Source organism: Xiphophorus couchianus, chromosome 21, assembly GCF_001444195.1.
Source record: "Xiphophorus couchianus chromosome 21, X_couchianus-1.0, whole genome shotgun sequence".
Classification (NCBI taxonomy): domain Eukaryota; kingdom Metazoa; phylum Chordata; class Actinopteri; order Cyprinodontiformes; family Poeciliidae; genus Xiphophorus; species Xiphophorus couchianus.
In genome coordinates, this window is record NC_040248.1 from 18,434,830 (window position 1) to 18,452,420 (window position 17,591).

Here is a 17,591-nt window from a genome sequence, read left to right on the forward strand (position 1 = left end):
TGACAAGAGACAAAAGGGGTATGGGTCGGTTTAACAATTTAAAATTAAAGCTTTACTTAAGATGCCTCGATAACTTACGGGCCCAGTCAATTGCCCAGTCTTTCAATTGTATCTTAAACTCAAGGGGGAAAAATGGTTTCTAATCATATTTGTGACCATTTCCATGATAATGACCTGTTTGAAGAGCTTCCTTTAGAAGATAGAAGCCATTCTAACACTGAAACAGCACTGGTGAAAGTCGCCAATGAAATTCTCGCCTTTCCTCATCAGTGGCTTCTCATTTCGACCGACCAGACAAGGGACTGAAGAGTCCACAGGTATTGAACTTGTATCTGTACTTTTACCGTTAGATCTCAGCGCTACATTTGATGCAGTAGATGACAGGACTCTTCTACAAATTCTTGAAATCATTGTCAGGACCTACAGCACAAGATTAGTTTAGATCATATTTGTCTGATAACATTCCAGTGTGTTATGTTAATGACAAATTATGTAGCGGTTACTTGTGGAGTACCACATGGCTCAGTCATTGGGCCAATCCTATAGCTATGCCTACATAGGGGCACAATAAGGTACTTTCTGAGGTGCTTGCACACACATTATAGGCACTCATCTGGAAGTTTTCAATGCACAAGCTGCTGTTAAATACAGAAAATGCAGACCTAAAATAATTATTTTACCATTTATTTGGCGCCCCCTCCAGCCTGGCGCCCTCTATGCGTTGCAAACAATTCATACCCACTTTTTGCCTCACCGACTACATCTCTCAGCATCTGTCTGCATCTCCACTTGGTTAAGCAATTTTCATTTCTTCTGTATTCACGCAGCTTTAATGCAACATGCGAGTCATCAAATCCTTTGCCTTGGCTGGACAAGAAGGCAGGCAAACTAAAACTCTGGCAGTAAACGGACTCCAGTTAAACTGTCTTTGGATGTGAACTAAGATGAAAAGGTCACTCGAGCCCTGAACTGCACCTGATCCTCGTTGCCAGAGAGCTCCTCATTGGAAAAGGGCCGAACTCTGAGGTAAATTTGCATCATCTGCTGCTCGGCGCCAAAAGACATCACAGCCTATTCAAGAAAAATGAACATACGTTTCAGGTAGAATGGCATCGTTATCGGTCTAAAGTGATTTGATTGGAGCAGAAATAGGCTACGAAAAGCCTTACCTGTTGGAGCGAAGGACTGAAGACAGAAAACTCCCCAGTCAGATCCATGTCAACAGACTGCATGTCCTCACTTTCCATTTTGGTGAAATCAAACTCTTACTGAGGAAAAGCTTTGATTTCAAGGAGAACCCTAATACTTTTCAGCCTGAAATGAGCTTCCACTCTGCCACTACCTGCAAAAAGATCTACTGGTGAAATGTGTCAAGGGACATGTGATCACTTTTTATTGGAAGCAGGTGCGAGCCTGCCCACATCATCATCTTGTGGGACCAGTTACAGAGGAGGGTTCTGCTCCGGCACTGAGGTCCATTCCTTAACAGTCAACTGGCGAATGACTCGGCCAGAACTGATGAGGAACAAGCAAAGGAGGAGTTTTAGTTGAAAAGCAACACCTTAGTTGGAGATTACTCATCAAAGCAAGCGCCTTTTGTTTATTTCTGATAATCATGCTTTTTCTTCCGAAGACTGACTGAACTTTAATAAATTCGACAGATTGTCTTTGTTTCTTCTTGTCATTTAGCATTTTGATCTCAAAAAGTAAAGATTTGCGTAATGGTCACATGATAATCAACGCACGTACTATAGTTTTTGAGTCAGCGGCCGTGAATTTGTCTAAAGTTGCTTTCTATCCACACCCACCCCTCAGATAGCCCTGCTGGTTGCTAATTATTTGCCACATTGATAATTCAAATAAACAATGTTCTATAAACTCTGTTTAATAATGCCATACATTTCTAAATATAATTGAATGATTCCACAGGTGGAAGACTATTACTGCGGGCCTAACAGTTGACTTCTATCTGGGCTCATATTATAGGTGCACCTCTGTAAATTTGTATGATTATGTGATACATTTTAACCATTTATTGGCTCATTTAGAAGGTAATGGAAACCTCAAATTAGAATGATTCTTTTTCCACTGCATCTATACTAAACTTTGCCTTATTTTTCAGATTTTCTCCTCCTATCTTCTCTTTATATTTCAGAATATAAACATGTTATATTTCAGATAACATGTTCTGTGGTTTCATATACTGCAGTGATCACATTTGCCTCTGTTATGCATTTGTATAACAAGTGTAAAAGTCCTGTATGTTCCAAGTTTTAATCTCTTCCAATTCTTATTTTATTTCACCTACAGTCTTGTTAATCTAATAAACCCATCTTTTCTTTTCTTTTTTTTGCCATTCATTGGGTTTTGTTTAATGGCTATCCTTTGGATTTGCTTGTTTTCACTATGAATCCTCAAACTTTTCAATAGTAACACATGAAGATTAAATGAAAAGATCTGAAAGGGGTGTGTCAAACTCCAGTCCTCCAGGTCCACTGTCCTGCACTTTTTAGTTGTGCCACAGGTACAAAACACTGGAATGAAATTACTTAACTACCTCCTACTTGTGTAGATCAGTTCTCCAGAGCCTTGCTAACGATCTAATTATTCTGTTCAGGTGGTGCAGCAGAGGCACATCTAAAAGTTGCAGGGCAGTGGCCCTCTAGGACCAGAGTCTGACACCTGTGCTTTATGTCAATTCTCCAAGAACCTTAATTATTGGTTTTCAATACCTGGGAGCTCTAGTTTCAAATACTTAAATTAGTGTAATGAAATACCTTGAAAACAGTATTCCCAGATTTATATGTTAATTTCTTATCTCCTTAAAGCCACTTCCACCCACATGTGTTAGCAAATCGGCCTTTATGCTCAACTGCTGAGCCAGTCTGAAAGTTACAGTTTGAATACTTTCATACTCATCAGTATTTCTTTATTTTCTAAGGATTCCTAGTTATCAAAAAAGTTTCACACAAAGAAACGAGTGCGTTTTCTTTCAGTTTTTCTTTTTATTGGAAAAACTGCACTGCTTATGCATCTGCAATGGTGACTTCGACCTCTACGCCAGGCTCGATGCTGATGGAGGTGATCTGCTTGACGATTTCAGATGGACTGTGCAGATCGATCAGTCGCTTGTGGATCCTCATCTGGAAGCGATCCCAGGTTTTGGATCCTTCACCACAGGGAGTCTTTCTGGTGGTGATGCGCAGAGTCTAGAGATGAGCAAAAAAAAAATAAATTAAAAATTAAAGAATGCTTTAGAACATCCAAAAGATTTTCAAAATTTCAGTAAAAGTGGCGTGACACTAGAGAAGAATAAGTAAAAAAAAAAAATTTTTTTTAAATCTAGAAAAGTCTGCACCTTGGTTGGCATGCGGACCGGTCCCTTCACCTTCAGGTTCTTCTCCTTGGCGCCGCGGATCAGGTCTGCGCAGACTTAAAAGAAAAATAAAAAAAATAAAATTAAGATCTACTCAACTACAACCAATAAATTTAAGAAAAAATGCCTCAGCTCAGAATAGCGTATATAGTCACCACGATTAATAACTGTCAAATGTTTTCATCCTCATCGCTCAGCTTTATGCAAGAAAACACAAACAAATGGAGGCCAGCTACCTTTCTCCAGAGATTTTACGTTGCGGCTGGTGAGGGTGATGCGGATGCGATGGATGGCGACCTCGGTGTCAACCGGCGCCTTACCAGTGTCCTTAAAAGCCTGGAGTAGAAGAAGAAGAAGAAAGCTCAGACATGTAAAAACATGATTTTTTTTTCTACCTTAATCTTTGAAAGAAGCTGCGCTTAGAGTGATTTGTTTTTAGTCACATAATTACTTTCTCGACTTTAATATTGTCCAATTCACACCAGGAAGAACTTTGGCATTAAAAATTTCATTTGCTTGATTTGTGCTTCAAGTTAAACATCACATTGTCTACAAACTGAATGCAAATATTAAATTTTTTTTTAAGCCGAATTATTAACAGCGACCCTAGGTTAATACTGAATATCAGTTTACCAAGTTAATTGACATGTTTAACAGGAACAAGTAGTTTTTTTTATTCCATACGGCGGGAAGCCAGGCGGAATTCTTGCTATTGGTGGTAAATACATCGTTTTTTGATTTAAATTAAACTATACAAATGTCGTGCACGAAATACACATTAGATATGAGTATACTGAAAAAGAGCATACCATTTTAGTTATTCCTGACCGACTTAATCGGAAGAAATTCAAGCGATCAGCGGTGAGCCAGGAACGGACGCTACCAACGTGGTTAGCTCCACAGGAAAAAGGACGAGCCGAGGCCTGCTTCCGCTTTATGTTCTCTTCATCCGGGTCTCTGCCTTTTCTTCTTCTTCTTCTGTATTCGCACCACGCTTAACTAGAGATCAGTGACATCTACTGGCCCGCGTTATTGTTCGTCAAACTTCCACAACACAACTTTCACTCAAAATCAGGAACAATTCCCCCAATAAAACGTGGCCGATATAATTAATCAGGTCTCACATTGTTATGTCCATTGATTATTGACTAGGGATTTTTGGATTACTGTTCAGCGTCTCGCTAAAACTACCAGAAACACAAATATTTCATATTTTTGGCAAGAAGATTATAGGAGTGCAAAACGAATCACAGAGGAGAATAGTTAGAGAATACTTTATATTATTCTGTACACAATTTTGATCATCAGAGGAAATGCAAAATTATGTTTGGGTTTGTTAAAGGGTTCGGAATTTTCTATTATTTTCTGCAGTAATAAAAAAAAATCCTGCTTTTAAAACCGTGTAGAAATGTTGTAGGGGTCTGTTTTCTTGTTGTTTTTTCCTCGGTAAATAGTGAAATAAATATCCCAAACTGGTAAGAAAGCAAATCATAAAAGTTCGAGGTTAGTTTTTGTAGTTCCAATTCTTATCACCAGAGGGCAGTACAGACACATATTTGTGTACCCCGACGGAATCGCCTGAATCAAATCAAGACAGATGCAATTCAATTCATGAACTAACAAGTCCAGTAAAGATCAAACCTTCCGATTTGTAAAATAATAATAGTAATAAAAAAAATAATTATAATAAAAAGGCAACGAAGAAGCAGTAGAAGAAAAAATAGTAATAATTTTTTGTGCAGGTTTCCTTCAGGAGCGTCGTAACATGTCAGAATATAATGGATGGTAAATGCAACATATTTAGCAGGGCTGTTTAAGGTTATTTTAAGTGAAAGTAAGTTTAGATGAATGTCATAGACATAGACGATAGACTTAAAATAACATAGTGGTGGATATTGACACATTAGGAGTAATTTAATGTGTTATGCATGTGCGGAAAAAGAAACTATGATTCACACAGTAGCAGCAGACATGAGGATGGCCTCGTTTCATTTTTTGTTTTGCTTTATCTTGCAAGCAAAGTTCAGGAAGATCTGCTATTTTCCAAACGGTTATTTATTTATTTATTTATCTTGGGCGCATAGGAAGATGAAATTTTGTTTCCAGTACTTTTTTTTTCTTCTTTTCCTTGCTGCTGGCATGCAAACCAGCACCCATAAGTTTAAGTTCAAGTGGTTTAGAGGGCCCCCTGCTGGTGCGGAGGCCTTTCATCAGTTGCCTTTTTTACTTGTGCCTCGGGCAGCTGAGTCCAAAATTAGCATATTTTTTGGTACGTAGGCTATAGGATTGCATTATGATTTATGTTGTTGTTTTTTTTGTCAAAACTTTACCAATTATAATTATGATATTAGGTATGCTTTAGGGATTTAATAGACACGTTTCATAATCACACAGCACAATTTCTTTCCAGCTTCTTGAGCATAATAACTTGGGTTTTGTTTTGAAAGATAAAAGCGGAAGTACTCGGTTGTATTCAACGCATCTTGACGGTTCTCAGATTCATTTACAAGTAACGGAACCGGGCAGTTCCGCGGCTGGTTGCCAGAAAGTTTTTGTTGTTGTTTTTTATTAGGCAAACTACTGAGATTGAATGTAAGCTATAGGGCTACTTTGACGTTTTTTAGGGGGGGACGGGGGAAGAAGATTTGCCGTAAAGGGTGAACTTTTATTTCACTGACGCGCAATGAGCTCCAAACTCAGGCCAAGTGACAGAGGAAAACCGTTTTCGCCTCAACCCTCGATGAGACAAAACTACAGAGTAATGGAGACGGACTAACGCGTCAAATGAAAGACATGAACTTCGGCGTCCCCGCGAACTCGCTGCTGCTCTTGCGTGCCTGCGATGACGGGGACTACGAGACAGCCCGGGGTCTCCTGGAGCCCGGCGCCCCGAGAGAGTCGGGTCGGCAGAGCAGGCTGCGGTCAGAAGCGGGCTCCGAGTGCGCGGCCCCGGACGGGGTGTCTCTGGTAGCGGTGGACTGCACGGACGAGGAGGGGAACACCGGCCTGCAGTTCGCCTCGGCCAGCGGCCACGAGAACCTGGTGCGGTTCCTGCTGCGGAAGGGCGCCTCGGTGGACAGCCGCAACAACTACGGCTGGACCCCGCTGATGCAGGCTGCGAGGTGGGGCTGCGGTCTGGGGGAACCAGGATCCATTTAACACGGGAGATGTTCTTATGAGCATTCAAATTGGGCACTCTAATATAAATTGAGGAGCTATTAAATGTCACAACGAGCGGGGTAAAAATATAAACTTCACTTCTCTCTCTTTCTCTCTCTTTTTTTTTTAAAGCTATTAGCCCGACGTTTCTGGAAAGTCAGTCAAACTCACTCTGGAGGTGGTCTGTCACCCATGGCACAACGTCTTATATTCAGCTTTTGGTATATGGTTATTAATGGTATTTGGTTGTTATTTTCTTTGCTAGATAAAAGCTTCACACCCACATACCTCTGGTGACGTCACACGAGGCATAAGTCACTAGCTGCGTTTCCATTGTCCATATAATTGCGTAGTTTAACATTTCGAAAATAAATTTGCTTAATGAAAACACGGCAATTTTGGAAAAAAAACAAACTTCTTTTCTGCTAAACATTTTGACGCTAGGATGAAGTGATTTTTTTTTTTTTTTTTTGGCCGAAACTGCAATGGAAACACTTTTTTCCGCATCACAAAAATCACACAACCGGATGTTGCAACTGACGCAAACCACGAAGAAGAAGAAGAGGGCAGGAAAAGTAGTTGGAGAATAATGGCGCAGCACAAAGTGAACAAACGTGAATACGTTTGTTCAAACGTATTCACGTTTGTTCACATGTGAATAATTGTGTTTCATATTTAATAGAAACATCTTAATTGTGAAATTGGTTGTGCTTTTTTTTAATTTTTATTTTTACATTAGCTGAATATTGACAAAGTTTTGTGCACATTTGTAACAGAAACACAGCTAAAGATCAGAGGACATTTGATCATAGCACTTCGTCAAAGTGTTCATAGCCACTGAACCGTTTCGACTTTGTCGTGTTACAATCACAAACATGAGTATATTTCACTCAGAATTTATGTAAAAGACAAATACAGGGAAGAAAAAGGGAAGTAGTTGCCATGGTTCCTGTATTTAGCTTCATCCATCTACCCATCAACATCCATGGAACCCATTTGCTTATTACTCGTGTCCTAAATTCACCAAATCTTATTTAGGGTTATCAAAGTACTTTAGACAAAACTTTTGAGATTTTTATATGCAAAGAATACTCTACAGTTTTGAGAACTCTAGAGTCTTTGTCTTTCACTTTATAATTATGTGTTACTTTGCGTTGGCCTACCAAAGGCAAGTGGTTTGAATTTAATTTTGATTTAATTAAAAGTGTTATTATTTATTGAATGGCACTTAATGACATTTATGAAGACTCCTTCATGTTTATGTCTTATCAGTCGTATGCACACCCCTTAAATAAAGTGATGTCCTCTGTTTTTATGAAATCACGCAGGTTAAATCTAACTTAGCTGTTGTTTCTGTTTTCTGCGAAGGTTTGGCCACCTGACTGTCGCCCACCTCCTCCTGGAGAACGGGGCGGAGATAAACGGCCGCAACAGGCTTGGCGCCAGCGTCCTGTCCATGGCGGCCCGCGGGGGCCACGTTCACGTGGTCAAGCTGCTCCTCGAGGGCGGGGCCTACGTCGACGACTTCGACCACCTGGCCTTGGCTGCGGAGACCATCTCTAACAGCAACAGCAGCAACAGCTGCAGGTTGAACACCTGACTTGTCAAACTGACGGGCATCTGGGGTCCTGACTGATGTGTGCGTTTGTGTGTGTGTGTGTGTGTGTGTGTGTGTGTGTGTGTGTGTTTCCCAACAGCACAGCTGGATTTGGACCTGCTGAGGTCTACCCAGTCGGAGGAGGAGGAAGGGATTTTATGGACATCACAGCTTTGATGGTGGCGTCCCAGCACGGTCACGAGGCCGCCGTCCGCCTGCTGCTGGAGTGGGGCTCTGATGTCAACTTTTCCCAGAAGACCACCGGCTGGGGGCCGCTAATGGCGGCTACGCTCAGCGGGAAGGTGAGGCTGATCTCACTGTTGATTCTGCACAGCTGACCAATAGGTAGGGCTGGACAAGAAATCAATAACATTAAATATCGCGACAGACAAGTGATAAATAGCAATAGATAATACATAGATAGAGTATTCAATGTTCAATACATAGAGTATTCAGTGACCCAGACAGCATTCTGGGAGATGTAGGCAGAGGAAAGGCTTTAGCCTCTCAGCCTCTTATGTTCAGCTAAGAAACATCAACTAAATCAGTGTTTTTCAAAGTGTGGGGCCGCCAGGGGGTGCAGTGGAGGCCTGAAAAAGTTAGAGAGAAAATGATAAAAAAACCAGGCAAAAATAATAAAAAAACCCTCAGATCCCATACATTTTTTTTAATGTTAAAATTTTCACCGTAATTTTTGTTTTTTGTTCAATTTTTTAAAATCTTTTTTTAAATTTTTAAAAATTTTTTTACAAAATATAAGTTAGAATAATTCATTTACATGCTGTTTCTGATGCTCATTTTCTGATAGGCTGCCAGTCAAATTCATCAAGTTGCTTTGCTCTTCAAGCTAGCTTTGCAAGCAAGCAATGGAAAAAAAAAAAACAACAACAGCGTGGAGTGAAAACCTCGCATAAAACAGGAAAGGCCACCAGTTTGTCAGTCTTTCAGGTATTAAAAACAAAAGACTAATAATCAATAATTGTCAATATCGACAATGATCAATCTCGACTGATACGACACGCTTATATCGCGATACGTTTTTTGCTGATATCGTCCAGCCCTGCCAACAGGTCTCTAGTTTGCCTGCGGTTTCATTGTGTGGAGCGGCGGGTCGCTAACGTTGTGTCACGTGTTCTGAAGGAATCGGTAGCTGAGCAGCTGGTGGAGCGCGGGGCCGATCCAGACCGGGTCAACGTTCTCTCCAAGACGGCCTTTGAGCTAGCCATGCAGCTGAAGCAAAGAGGCGTCAAGGCGTACCTGGACTCCATCACCACCGTCAGACCTCAAACGGGTAGAGCGCCACCGTTGAGCTGGTGTTGTGCAGTGGCAGCCTAGAGGCCCATTTCATTTTTCATAGGAACCATTCATACATTCACTATGTTAATAGCATTGGAAATACAAGGGACACTTTAAATACAGTGTGTACATGTACATCCATGTTTGTATGAATTCCAATTACATATTCATATTACCTGGACATTAACGTCAAATGACCGAACAGTTAAGCTGACAGACCACAAGGAAATAAAAACCAAAACACACCAATAATTTTCTTCACCTACAAGTTTTGTGCAAATCCTTTTCAATCAGCATCTATTCTTTTGTGAATTTCTGGAAAGATATACAAATGAATGCCCACATTTGTAAAACAAAAAAGAACATGTTGTACACTCTCACTTTACTTTGCAGTTATTGGCTACTTTGCGTTGGTTTACTTACTATCCCTGAAAAAAATAAAATAAAATTATATGGTCATAATGACATATGACATGCAGGGTTTCCTCCAGAAAACTTGCTAAGCCTGATTGTAGGGGGCGCTACAGCAGTCGTCGGGTGGCCTGGATGACACCGTGTTTTTGAGTTAAAAAATATTTTAAGTTGATATTAAAGTTGAACATTTACTTGAAAAGTAATTACGTGTTATCGGAAGACGTTAATAACAACATCTAAACAACAACTATAAAGTCTCTTAAAAGGGCAAAGATAAAAAAAGAAATTTTTTGCACTTCAGTTGTTTCATCCTCATAAAATTTTATGTGAGGGGCGTGCTGTGGTGGCGCAGGGGGTTAGCGCGCCCCACGTTTGGAGGCCTTAGTCCTCGACGCGGACGTCGCGGGTTCGACTCCCGGTCCCAGTGACCTTTACCGCATGTCTTCCCACCTCCTTCCTGTCTGCCTACCGTCACAAAAAATATGAGCCACTAGCACTGCAAAAACTCTTTGGAGAAAAAAAAGAATAAATAAATTTATGTGTGAATATTAAATTTATTTGCTAAAGTTGTTAGCATGTGGACAGATAAACACAGGAAGTGGATACGGTGTTCTAGTGAATAAAAAACGACACCTGACCTCAATCTCCCTATGTGTTCACATATTGGCCGTACCATGTTGCTATTGTGCTTCCAGTCGTTTCACCAAAGAGACTCTTTAACCCGTCTTTGGTGTCAGTGTTGCTGGTGTATAAAAAGAAACAACAATAACAAACAATACTCAGCCTGGTAGGGGCACAAGTAAAGCCAGCCAGGCTTATAATGCACATGTTGGACTTTTTCCTTCAACATTTAGTGTTCTGAACTATATAAAAAGCCTTTACTTCCCATCTGATGTTTTTGTGTCTCTGACAATGCGTTGCAATCAACGTTAGCTTGACAGAGAGCCTTGAAGTTCTCCTTATCCCGACACCAAACACACAAACCGCTTAGTTTTTTTACGATCTTCATGGTTTTTTTTTCTTTCATCACTTTCCTGTCTCTCCTTCTGCGCTCTGGTATTTCTGTTATTTTTGTAAGTGATGAACTCTGCTATCATTAGGATTTGTGTACATAGCCCCCTGCTGACTGAGCTATGTGGAGTGCAGCCAAGCAGGGCTGAGGTCTCCTCTGCTCTTCTCTCCCTCTTTCACAGACGATGAGAGAAAAAGGCCAGGCGTGTTCAGCGCTCTCAAACTGGGTGAGCTCGCTTTCCCAGAAAACATCCCCGCCCTGCCCCTCTTTTAAGTAAAGCATTTGTGTAAATGTTTTTCAACTTTTTCCTGACAATTCAGGAAACTCCCAGCTCGTTAAAGACATCTTGGAGGAGGATCCGGCTCAGGTAAACTCCTCCAATCAGGACGGAGCGTCGCCGCTCATGATGGCGGCGGTGAGCGGGCAGTTGGAGGTGGTGCAGCTGATGGTGGAGAAGAAAGCCGACGTAGACAGACAGGACTCCGCTCACGGCTGGACCGCTTTAATGCAAGCCACGTATCACGGGTAAGCGGGAGGCGCTGACTTATTTTAAATGGTGTTGGCTTTCAGTGGACCGATTGAACTTTTCGGGCATACAGACATTTCAGTGGTTGAAAATACAATTTCTATGAACTGTCTAGCATATCCAGAATTACTCAAACAACGGTTTATATTAATATTTTAGAGTGTGTACATCCTCTCTTAATTGCGAGACTTCCTAAAGATTGCCAACATTTCCAAATTGAGCAAGTACCATGATAGATGGTGGCAGCCCAAAGGGATAAAAATAATAGTTGTAAATGTTTAGCCTTCGTGTTACCACCTAAAAATCTCGCTCTTTCTAAATAGTCTTTTTCATCTTTGTTTTTTTTTCTAATTTCATTTTTTTTTTTAAAACACACCACAGACTGAAAATAGCTAAGTTTCAATACCATTAGCGCAGTAGCGGCATACACACAACAGGGTGCTTTTGTTAGCATCTTCTGGTTGTGCTAGCAAAAGATGACCTTTGTTAGCGCCAGTCAACTCAAAACAAAAACACAACATTTCTGACATCAACCAATGTTTCTGTGCATTTCTGTTACAAAGAGGCAAATGAATTTTTTTTCACTTGGCAAAAATTGTTGCGTCATTCATGCAGTGTAAGTTAGCGGCTGCCCCGAACTCCTTCCATCTTTGGGGGCAGCAGCTTTTCTATTGTTGGCCGTCACCAACCAAACTATCGTTGCTTCGGTTCCAGGTTTTACTGCTGACACAATAATCACCTCTCCTTCTCTTTGTTTTGCCGCCTGCTCTCCCGCTCTCTCCCAGCAATAAAGACATTGTCAAGTACCTGCTGAGTCAAGGAGCTGACGTCAACCTGCGAGCTAAGAATGGATACACTGCCTTTGATTTGGTCATGCTGCTCAACGACCCAGGTAGACCTGCTGAACGTCACTCTTTTGTTTTCCTCGACTCTCAACTCTGCTTACACTTAACATGTACATTTCTTTGTAGCAAGTTTAAGTAGTAAAATCTAGCATTATTTCATCGCTTACCCTTATTCAAACTCAAACATAAGATTAAAAACATTGATTTTACTGGATTCTGATTTGTTCAACTTGTCTTTTACTGTCTGATGTGCGTTTAATTTTACTTCTCGTTTCGTCAGACACTGAGCTGGTGCGTCTCTTGGCATCGGTGTGCATGCAGGTGGACAAGGACAAATCCAAACACCGCGGCAGAGCTTTGACCAGCCTCTCCAAAAGCAGACAGTCCCTCAACAACATTCCAGTGCCACCCGATGACAAGGGAGGCCTCAAGGTAAAGAGGTCGATTCCTTTCATTTCTGGCTGAAACTTAATCTGATTAATCGTGATTAGTCGTTTATTGAAATAATCGCCAACTAATTTGGTAATCGATTAATTGCTGGAGTATTCAGACTCTTAAGATATGCCATTTGCTGAAACAATGACACTCTGATAGTAGCAATTAAGCCAAATAAATATATATATACATTTTGCTCTTTAGAGGCAAAACGTTATTTGACTGTAAATATGTTCTACGCAGAATTCATGGTGTCCTATTTTTAGCGTCACCTGATTCAGAATCTGTCAAATACTCCCATTTAACACCATTTGCTACCCAATTATTAATTGGTTAATTGAAAAAAAGACAGCCAACAGATCAGACCTGAACTGTACTGATGTTAAGTGAAGCAGAACGAGCTTACTTAGGTTTTTATTTAGCTGCAGATCTATCTTTTGCTGTTGTTCAATTTTAGGCAATAGTTTTCTTCTTATTTAGAAAAAGTTATTGAATTATTTATTTATTTGCCTTTCTTGAGCATATTTTTAATGTTGTATAAAATCAGCTCAAGTGGTAAAATGAGAAATCTGCAGAATTATGTTATGTGATTAATCAATTAATCGTCAGAATAATTGATAGAGTAATTATTTACTAAAATAATCGTTAGCTGTATACCTAGTGTTATACTAAATGTTTTACGTTTAGTTTTCTTTCATCAATTAGCTCATACTAAGAGCAAAACGGACATAAAAATTAATATTACACATAAGCATGTTAGGAATGTAACATTTTTGAGAAAAAAAGGCATTTTTTAGTATCTGCCAAAAGTATTCACTGCACTACTTTGTGTAAGTCTATCATATAAAAGGAAGGTAAAGTTAGTGGTTGTGTTTGGGTGTAAGTACTTCTATAAGACGGTGTTGCTGCAGTATTTTTTGTGGCGTCCATACCGTTGCAGTCCTGGTGGAGCAGGATGTCCAATCGCTTCCGGAGGCTGAAGCTCACTCACACCCTGAGGCACGGCCTCTCAACCAATCGGCTGGCTCCGTTTCCAGACGAAGCCGAGACTCCGCTGGACGCCACAATGAGGGCGGACGCGAAGGCCGCAGCTGCGCCCAACGGCACGGCTGCGGCAGCTGCCGCTCCAGGAGTGAGTGACGTGAGCGCCGCGTGGGCCGTCAAGACCAAAGACGCTGGTGAGACGCAGTAACCGAGGCCCTGTTGAGTATTTGACCATTTAAATTTGAATGTTTCGTAGCATTTGGCTAAAATGAGTTTCTACCTTTCAGCAGGTCACTGCAGGACATCCTCAGAAAAGGACGACTCTCTGATAACCACAATGGTGAGCGCATTTGGTTCGACATAAACGGATTCACGCAGAAATCCACCGATCAGAATTTTGAGGTCCAATATTGTTGTGATATTTTGGCACTGTTGATACCAATTTGGGTTTTTTCTTTTTTCCGGAACAGGATTCTGAATATTTTCTCCAACTTTCTTGCCATAAATTATTAGTTATATTAGGAGCAGAGGCATGTTTATACACTTTTTTTTAGATGTTTTCAGGGTCCAGTTTAAAGATTTCAGGGTTTTGATGCTATTGGTTGCTCACACCCTGCGTTTTGTTCCTCCACCCAGCTGAGAAGCGGCGCTCCTCTCACCCGGCTGCCGAATGACAAGCTGAAAGCCGTGATCCCTCCCTTCCTGCCGCCGTCCTACTTTGAGCCCTGGAACTCCGACCGATTGCGTTTCCTCCAAGACGGGAAGAGCGAGGCAACGCGGCTGCCGATGCCTCCTCAACGGAAACTCAACAGCAGCGGGAACTCTGACATTGTGAGGGGAAAGAAATGTCCAGCTCCCGTAACGACCATCACTCCTTCGTCTACTATCCTCCTCTCTCTCTGCTTTTGTTTTCCTCTCAAAGACGTCCATCAGTCGTGTTGTGAACAGGTCCATCAAGTTTCCGAGCATCCCTAAGGGACCCTCCTCATCCTCGCCCTCTAATTCTGGTCACTACCACTCCCCCCACTCCTCCGGGGGGTCCAACGGAGTAGCGGGGATCAACCGGGACTCTCACAATCGCTCAGGTGCAAACAGACACATCGCTCCATGGAAATGAGCTGAGGGTGAGCGTACCAATAATTTTTTTGTCACCTCCACCAGGGGGCAGCGCAGACAGCGTTCTCTCCCAGATAGCTGCCCAGCGTAAAAGAGCTGCAGGGCTGATAGAGGTGAAGACCCAAACGGCAGAGAAGCATCATAGCCCGGCTCCTCCGCCGGCGTCAGTACCCGTCAGCCTGCCTGGCATCCCGTCCAACCCGAGCCTGGTCGACACGGACCTCCACGCCAGAAGGGTTTGGGCTCCTTTTAATTCGGACTTCCAGCAGAGCGTCTCCACAGTTTACAGTCGTTAATACGGCTCTGGTCAGAGGTTTATACTAGTCTGAAGGTGCTGAGTGGTGGTGCTAGGTCCACCCAGGCGTTTTGCACGCGGGAGATTAACGGATTTCTTAAACATGTGTTAAAGAGTCAAGGCAACACTTCAGGAATATTTTTGATGAGGGAAAAACATTATAACACGATGTAAAGTTTGAAAAAAAGTCAATTTCACATAGTACTGCCCCTTTAACAGTTGCTGTCTGCTCAGATTTTCACATCGGTAGCATTCTACTTCTGAACTGGCCTCAGCCTTCGCTCTTTGAAAATGTCCAGACTTTGTAATCTTGGATCTGTGACAGCCAGTCGTCCAGTTTACGTATCCGGTTTAATCTCGTCGGTTCTACTCAAATAACCAGCCAGAATTATTCCAGACCCTTGTTGATGGCCATAAAAAGTTTGAGTTTATTAAAAATATTAGTGCACAAAGCTATAAAAACTCCACAATAATTTTGATCAAAAAAGAACATAAACACCAAATATTATGTAAAATCAACATTTTTGAGTTTATGTTGTGTTATAATGTTTTTCCTTCATCAAAAACATACGAAGGGTTGTTTTGATTCTTTTATTTATGCTTGAGAAATCCTTTAGTCTCCTGTGGCAACCATTCACCAAGCTCTGCCTTTTCCACACAGACGCTTCTTAAAGAGACAGAGGCCAACTTCAAAGTGTTACATTGCAAAGTCAAATTTTGCTTAGGTCATTTTTGACATATGCAGCATTTTTATAATAGCTGAAATTAACATAGTTACTTGGTTGTGCTATAAAATTACACCGTTTGCCTGGATATCACACGATACCGGCCCTTTAAAAGCCCCAGATGGATGTGTAAGTCTTTTGGCCGCCACCGCATGGAAGCTGCTCTCTCATTTGTCCTTCTCTGTAGAAGGTGGAGCGGAAAAAGAGATCGCAGTCTGGGAATTCGTCCACCTCCAAGAGCACGTCCCCGACTTTAACCCCGTCTCCGTCCCCGACGCCAAAGATCCCCGTCGGCCCGGGCGACTCTCTGTCGTCGGCTTCGTCTCACCCGCGCTCCAAGAGCAGCGGCGGCTCCAGCAGCGGCACCATCACAGGCGAAGGTGACGGCTCTTTCTGCCGTCAACACAGACTCATCACATTCTCTTAAACCTCAGTGTTTGTTTTTGTTTTTTTCCCCCTCAGATGAGCTGTCTAGTATTTTGAAGAAACTGTCTCTTGAGAAATACCACCCTATTTTTGAGGAGCAGGAGGTATCCCATCTTACTTGTTTTTTTGTGGGGGGTTTTTCAGACGTGTAGGAAGCTTTTCTTTAGTTTTCTTTTCGAAGCGATTTTTCCTTATTTCTTTGTTTCTCTTCCAGGTCGACATGGAAGCGTTCCTGACTCTAACAGACGGAGACCTGAAGGAGCTGGGGATCAAAACAGACGGCCCCAGACAGCAGATCCTAGCCGCCATATCCGAACTCAACGCTGGAAAGGTGCTTCCAGCTCACCGGAGCTCTTTGTGCTCAGTTCAGAACTTTGCTGCGCTCTTGTCTACATGTGTTTGTGACATTGGGTTCTGGCCACCTCTAGGGTCGGGAAAGGCAGATCCTTCAAGAGACCATCTATAACTTCCAGTCGTCCTTCGGCAGCAGCGCCAGCAACCCGAGGCCACCAGGCCAGTCCCGGTGTAAGCACAAAACGATTACTGTAGACTTTTACAAAAAGAGCATTCATCACAACTTCTTATTCTTTGTCATCTTTTTTTTTTTTCTTGTTCAGCTCCAACAACTTGGATGAGGCATCAAGTTCGCTCCTCCAGCAAAAGATAACCTTATCTACATTGATCCCCATAAGGGAAACACTCCAGAGGTCCCTCCAGGAGGAGCGTGGATGCTGACGACTCCTTGTGGAGGCTCCCGAACGACAACAGGAATAAGTGCAAGGGGACCAGCCAAGCTCTCCAGTCGAGAGAGCGTTTTATGGGACACGGCTGGACCAAACTGGGAAGCAAGCAAGCAGCCTCTGCTTTCCACTGAAGCGTGAGCTGCTTGGGAAACAGGACATGGAAAAATGGAAAAAACCAGGAGCGTTGGGACTAAACCCTGAGGTACACCAAGTAAATTAACAGGCATTTTGTGATAAGAACGTGAGATGCAGCAAACGTACCATAAAAGCATCAGTTGGATTAAAAGGTACATCGGTTGTGTGCATAGAAATAAAAGGCGTCTGGATTGTCTTTTGTTGGCTCTGGAAGCTGCTGAAGTGAAATGACTGAAACACTAAAAGGACGAAACTGCATCAGGTGTCTTTTCATCATTAATACAAGGAAATTATTCCAACCTGCAATTCTTTGCGGCTGCAAATTTATGATTTATGTAAAGAAAACTCACTTATTGTCGAGAGTGTAAACATCATAGATATTCAGTATGTCAAAAGAAAAACACATTTAAACTTCTATTGGATTTAAGAGGGAAGATAGCAACCAGCAACTGCTAATTGAATGCTCTTAGTTCACTGATGATCAGTAACTTTAGGCGGTTTAGTCAT

The 17,591-nt window shown here is 41.9% G+C and overlaps 3 protein-coding genes and 1 non-coding gene across 9 annotated transcripts in view; 1 reads left to right on the plus strand and 3 right to left on the minus strand.

Annotated features, from left to right (window-relative positions):
- Window positions 1-1,419, minus strand: part of LOC114137105 (kinesin-like protein KIF20A) — a 30,829-nt gene extending 29,410 nt beyond the window's left edge. The window contains exons 1-2 of one of the 4 annotated variants that reach the window (XR_003593944.1): window positions 1,170-1,417; window positions 976-1,071 (exon numbers count right to left, since the gene is read on the minus strand). Coding sequence is in view for 2 of the 4 variants with exons in the window: in XM_028005630.1 (XP_027861431.1) it covers window positions 976-1,071; window positions 1,170-1,247 (174 nt within the window). In the remaining 2 variants the exon portion in view is untranslated. Of the gene's footprint in view, window positions 1-742; window positions 949-975; window positions 1,072-1,169 lie in introns of those variants that run through there. The other 3 variants (XM_028005630.1, XM_028005629.1, XM_028005631.1) reach the window with 3 other exon arrangements.
- Window positions 1,420-2,981: 1,562 nt separating this feature from the next.
- Window positions 2,982-4,392, minus strand: rps20 (ribosomal protein S20). Its single transcript, XM_028005638.1, is given in 4 exon segments — window positions 2,982-3,209; window positions 3,359-3,432; window positions 3,613-3,712; window positions 4,186-4,392. Coding segments are annotated over 4 exon segments (564 nt in total). The 3' UTR covers window positions 2,982-3,026.
- On the minus strand, window positions 3,503-3,571 carry LOC114137248 (small nucleolar RNA U54). The gene has a single exon (XR_003593963.1). It is a non-coding gene; the product is annotated as a small nucleolar RNA U54 (small nucleolar RNA).
- A 1,484-nt stretch (window positions 4,393-5,876) lies between the features above and the next one.
- Window positions 5,877-17,342, plus strand: anks6 (ankyrin repeat and sterile alpha motif domain containing 6). 3 transcript variants are annotated; one of them, XM_028005452.1, is made up of 18 exons: window positions 5,877-6,498; window positions 7,904-8,122; window positions 8,233-8,434; window positions 9,273-9,423; window positions 11,036-11,080; window positions 11,175-11,379; window positions 12,166-12,272; window positions 12,506-12,657; window positions 13,601-13,838; window positions 13,935-13,984; window positions 14,281-14,475; window positions 14,567-14,729; window positions 14,806-14,996; window positions 15,968-16,160; window positions 16,243-16,310; window positions 16,421-16,537; window positions 16,635-16,731; window positions 16,824-17,342. In XM_028005452.1, exons 1-18 carry the CDS (start codon window positions 6,161-6,163, stop codon window positions 16,871-16,873), a joined length of 2,781 nt encoding a protein of 926 aa, XP_027861253.1. In that variant the 5' UTR covers window positions 5,877-6,160; the 3' UTR covers window positions 16,874-17,342. The 3 variants fall into 3 exon arrangements, with proteins under 3 accessions (XP_027861253.1, XP_027861252.1, XP_027861254.1); XM_028005451.1 differs by having other exon boundaries at window positions 5,878-6,498; window positions 13,932-13,984; XM_028005453.1 differs by lacking the exon at window positions 5,877-6,498 and adding an exon at window positions 6,514-6,615 and having other exon boundaries at window positions 13,932-13,984.
- The last annotated feature ends 249 nt before the right edge of the window (window positions 17,343-17,591 follow it).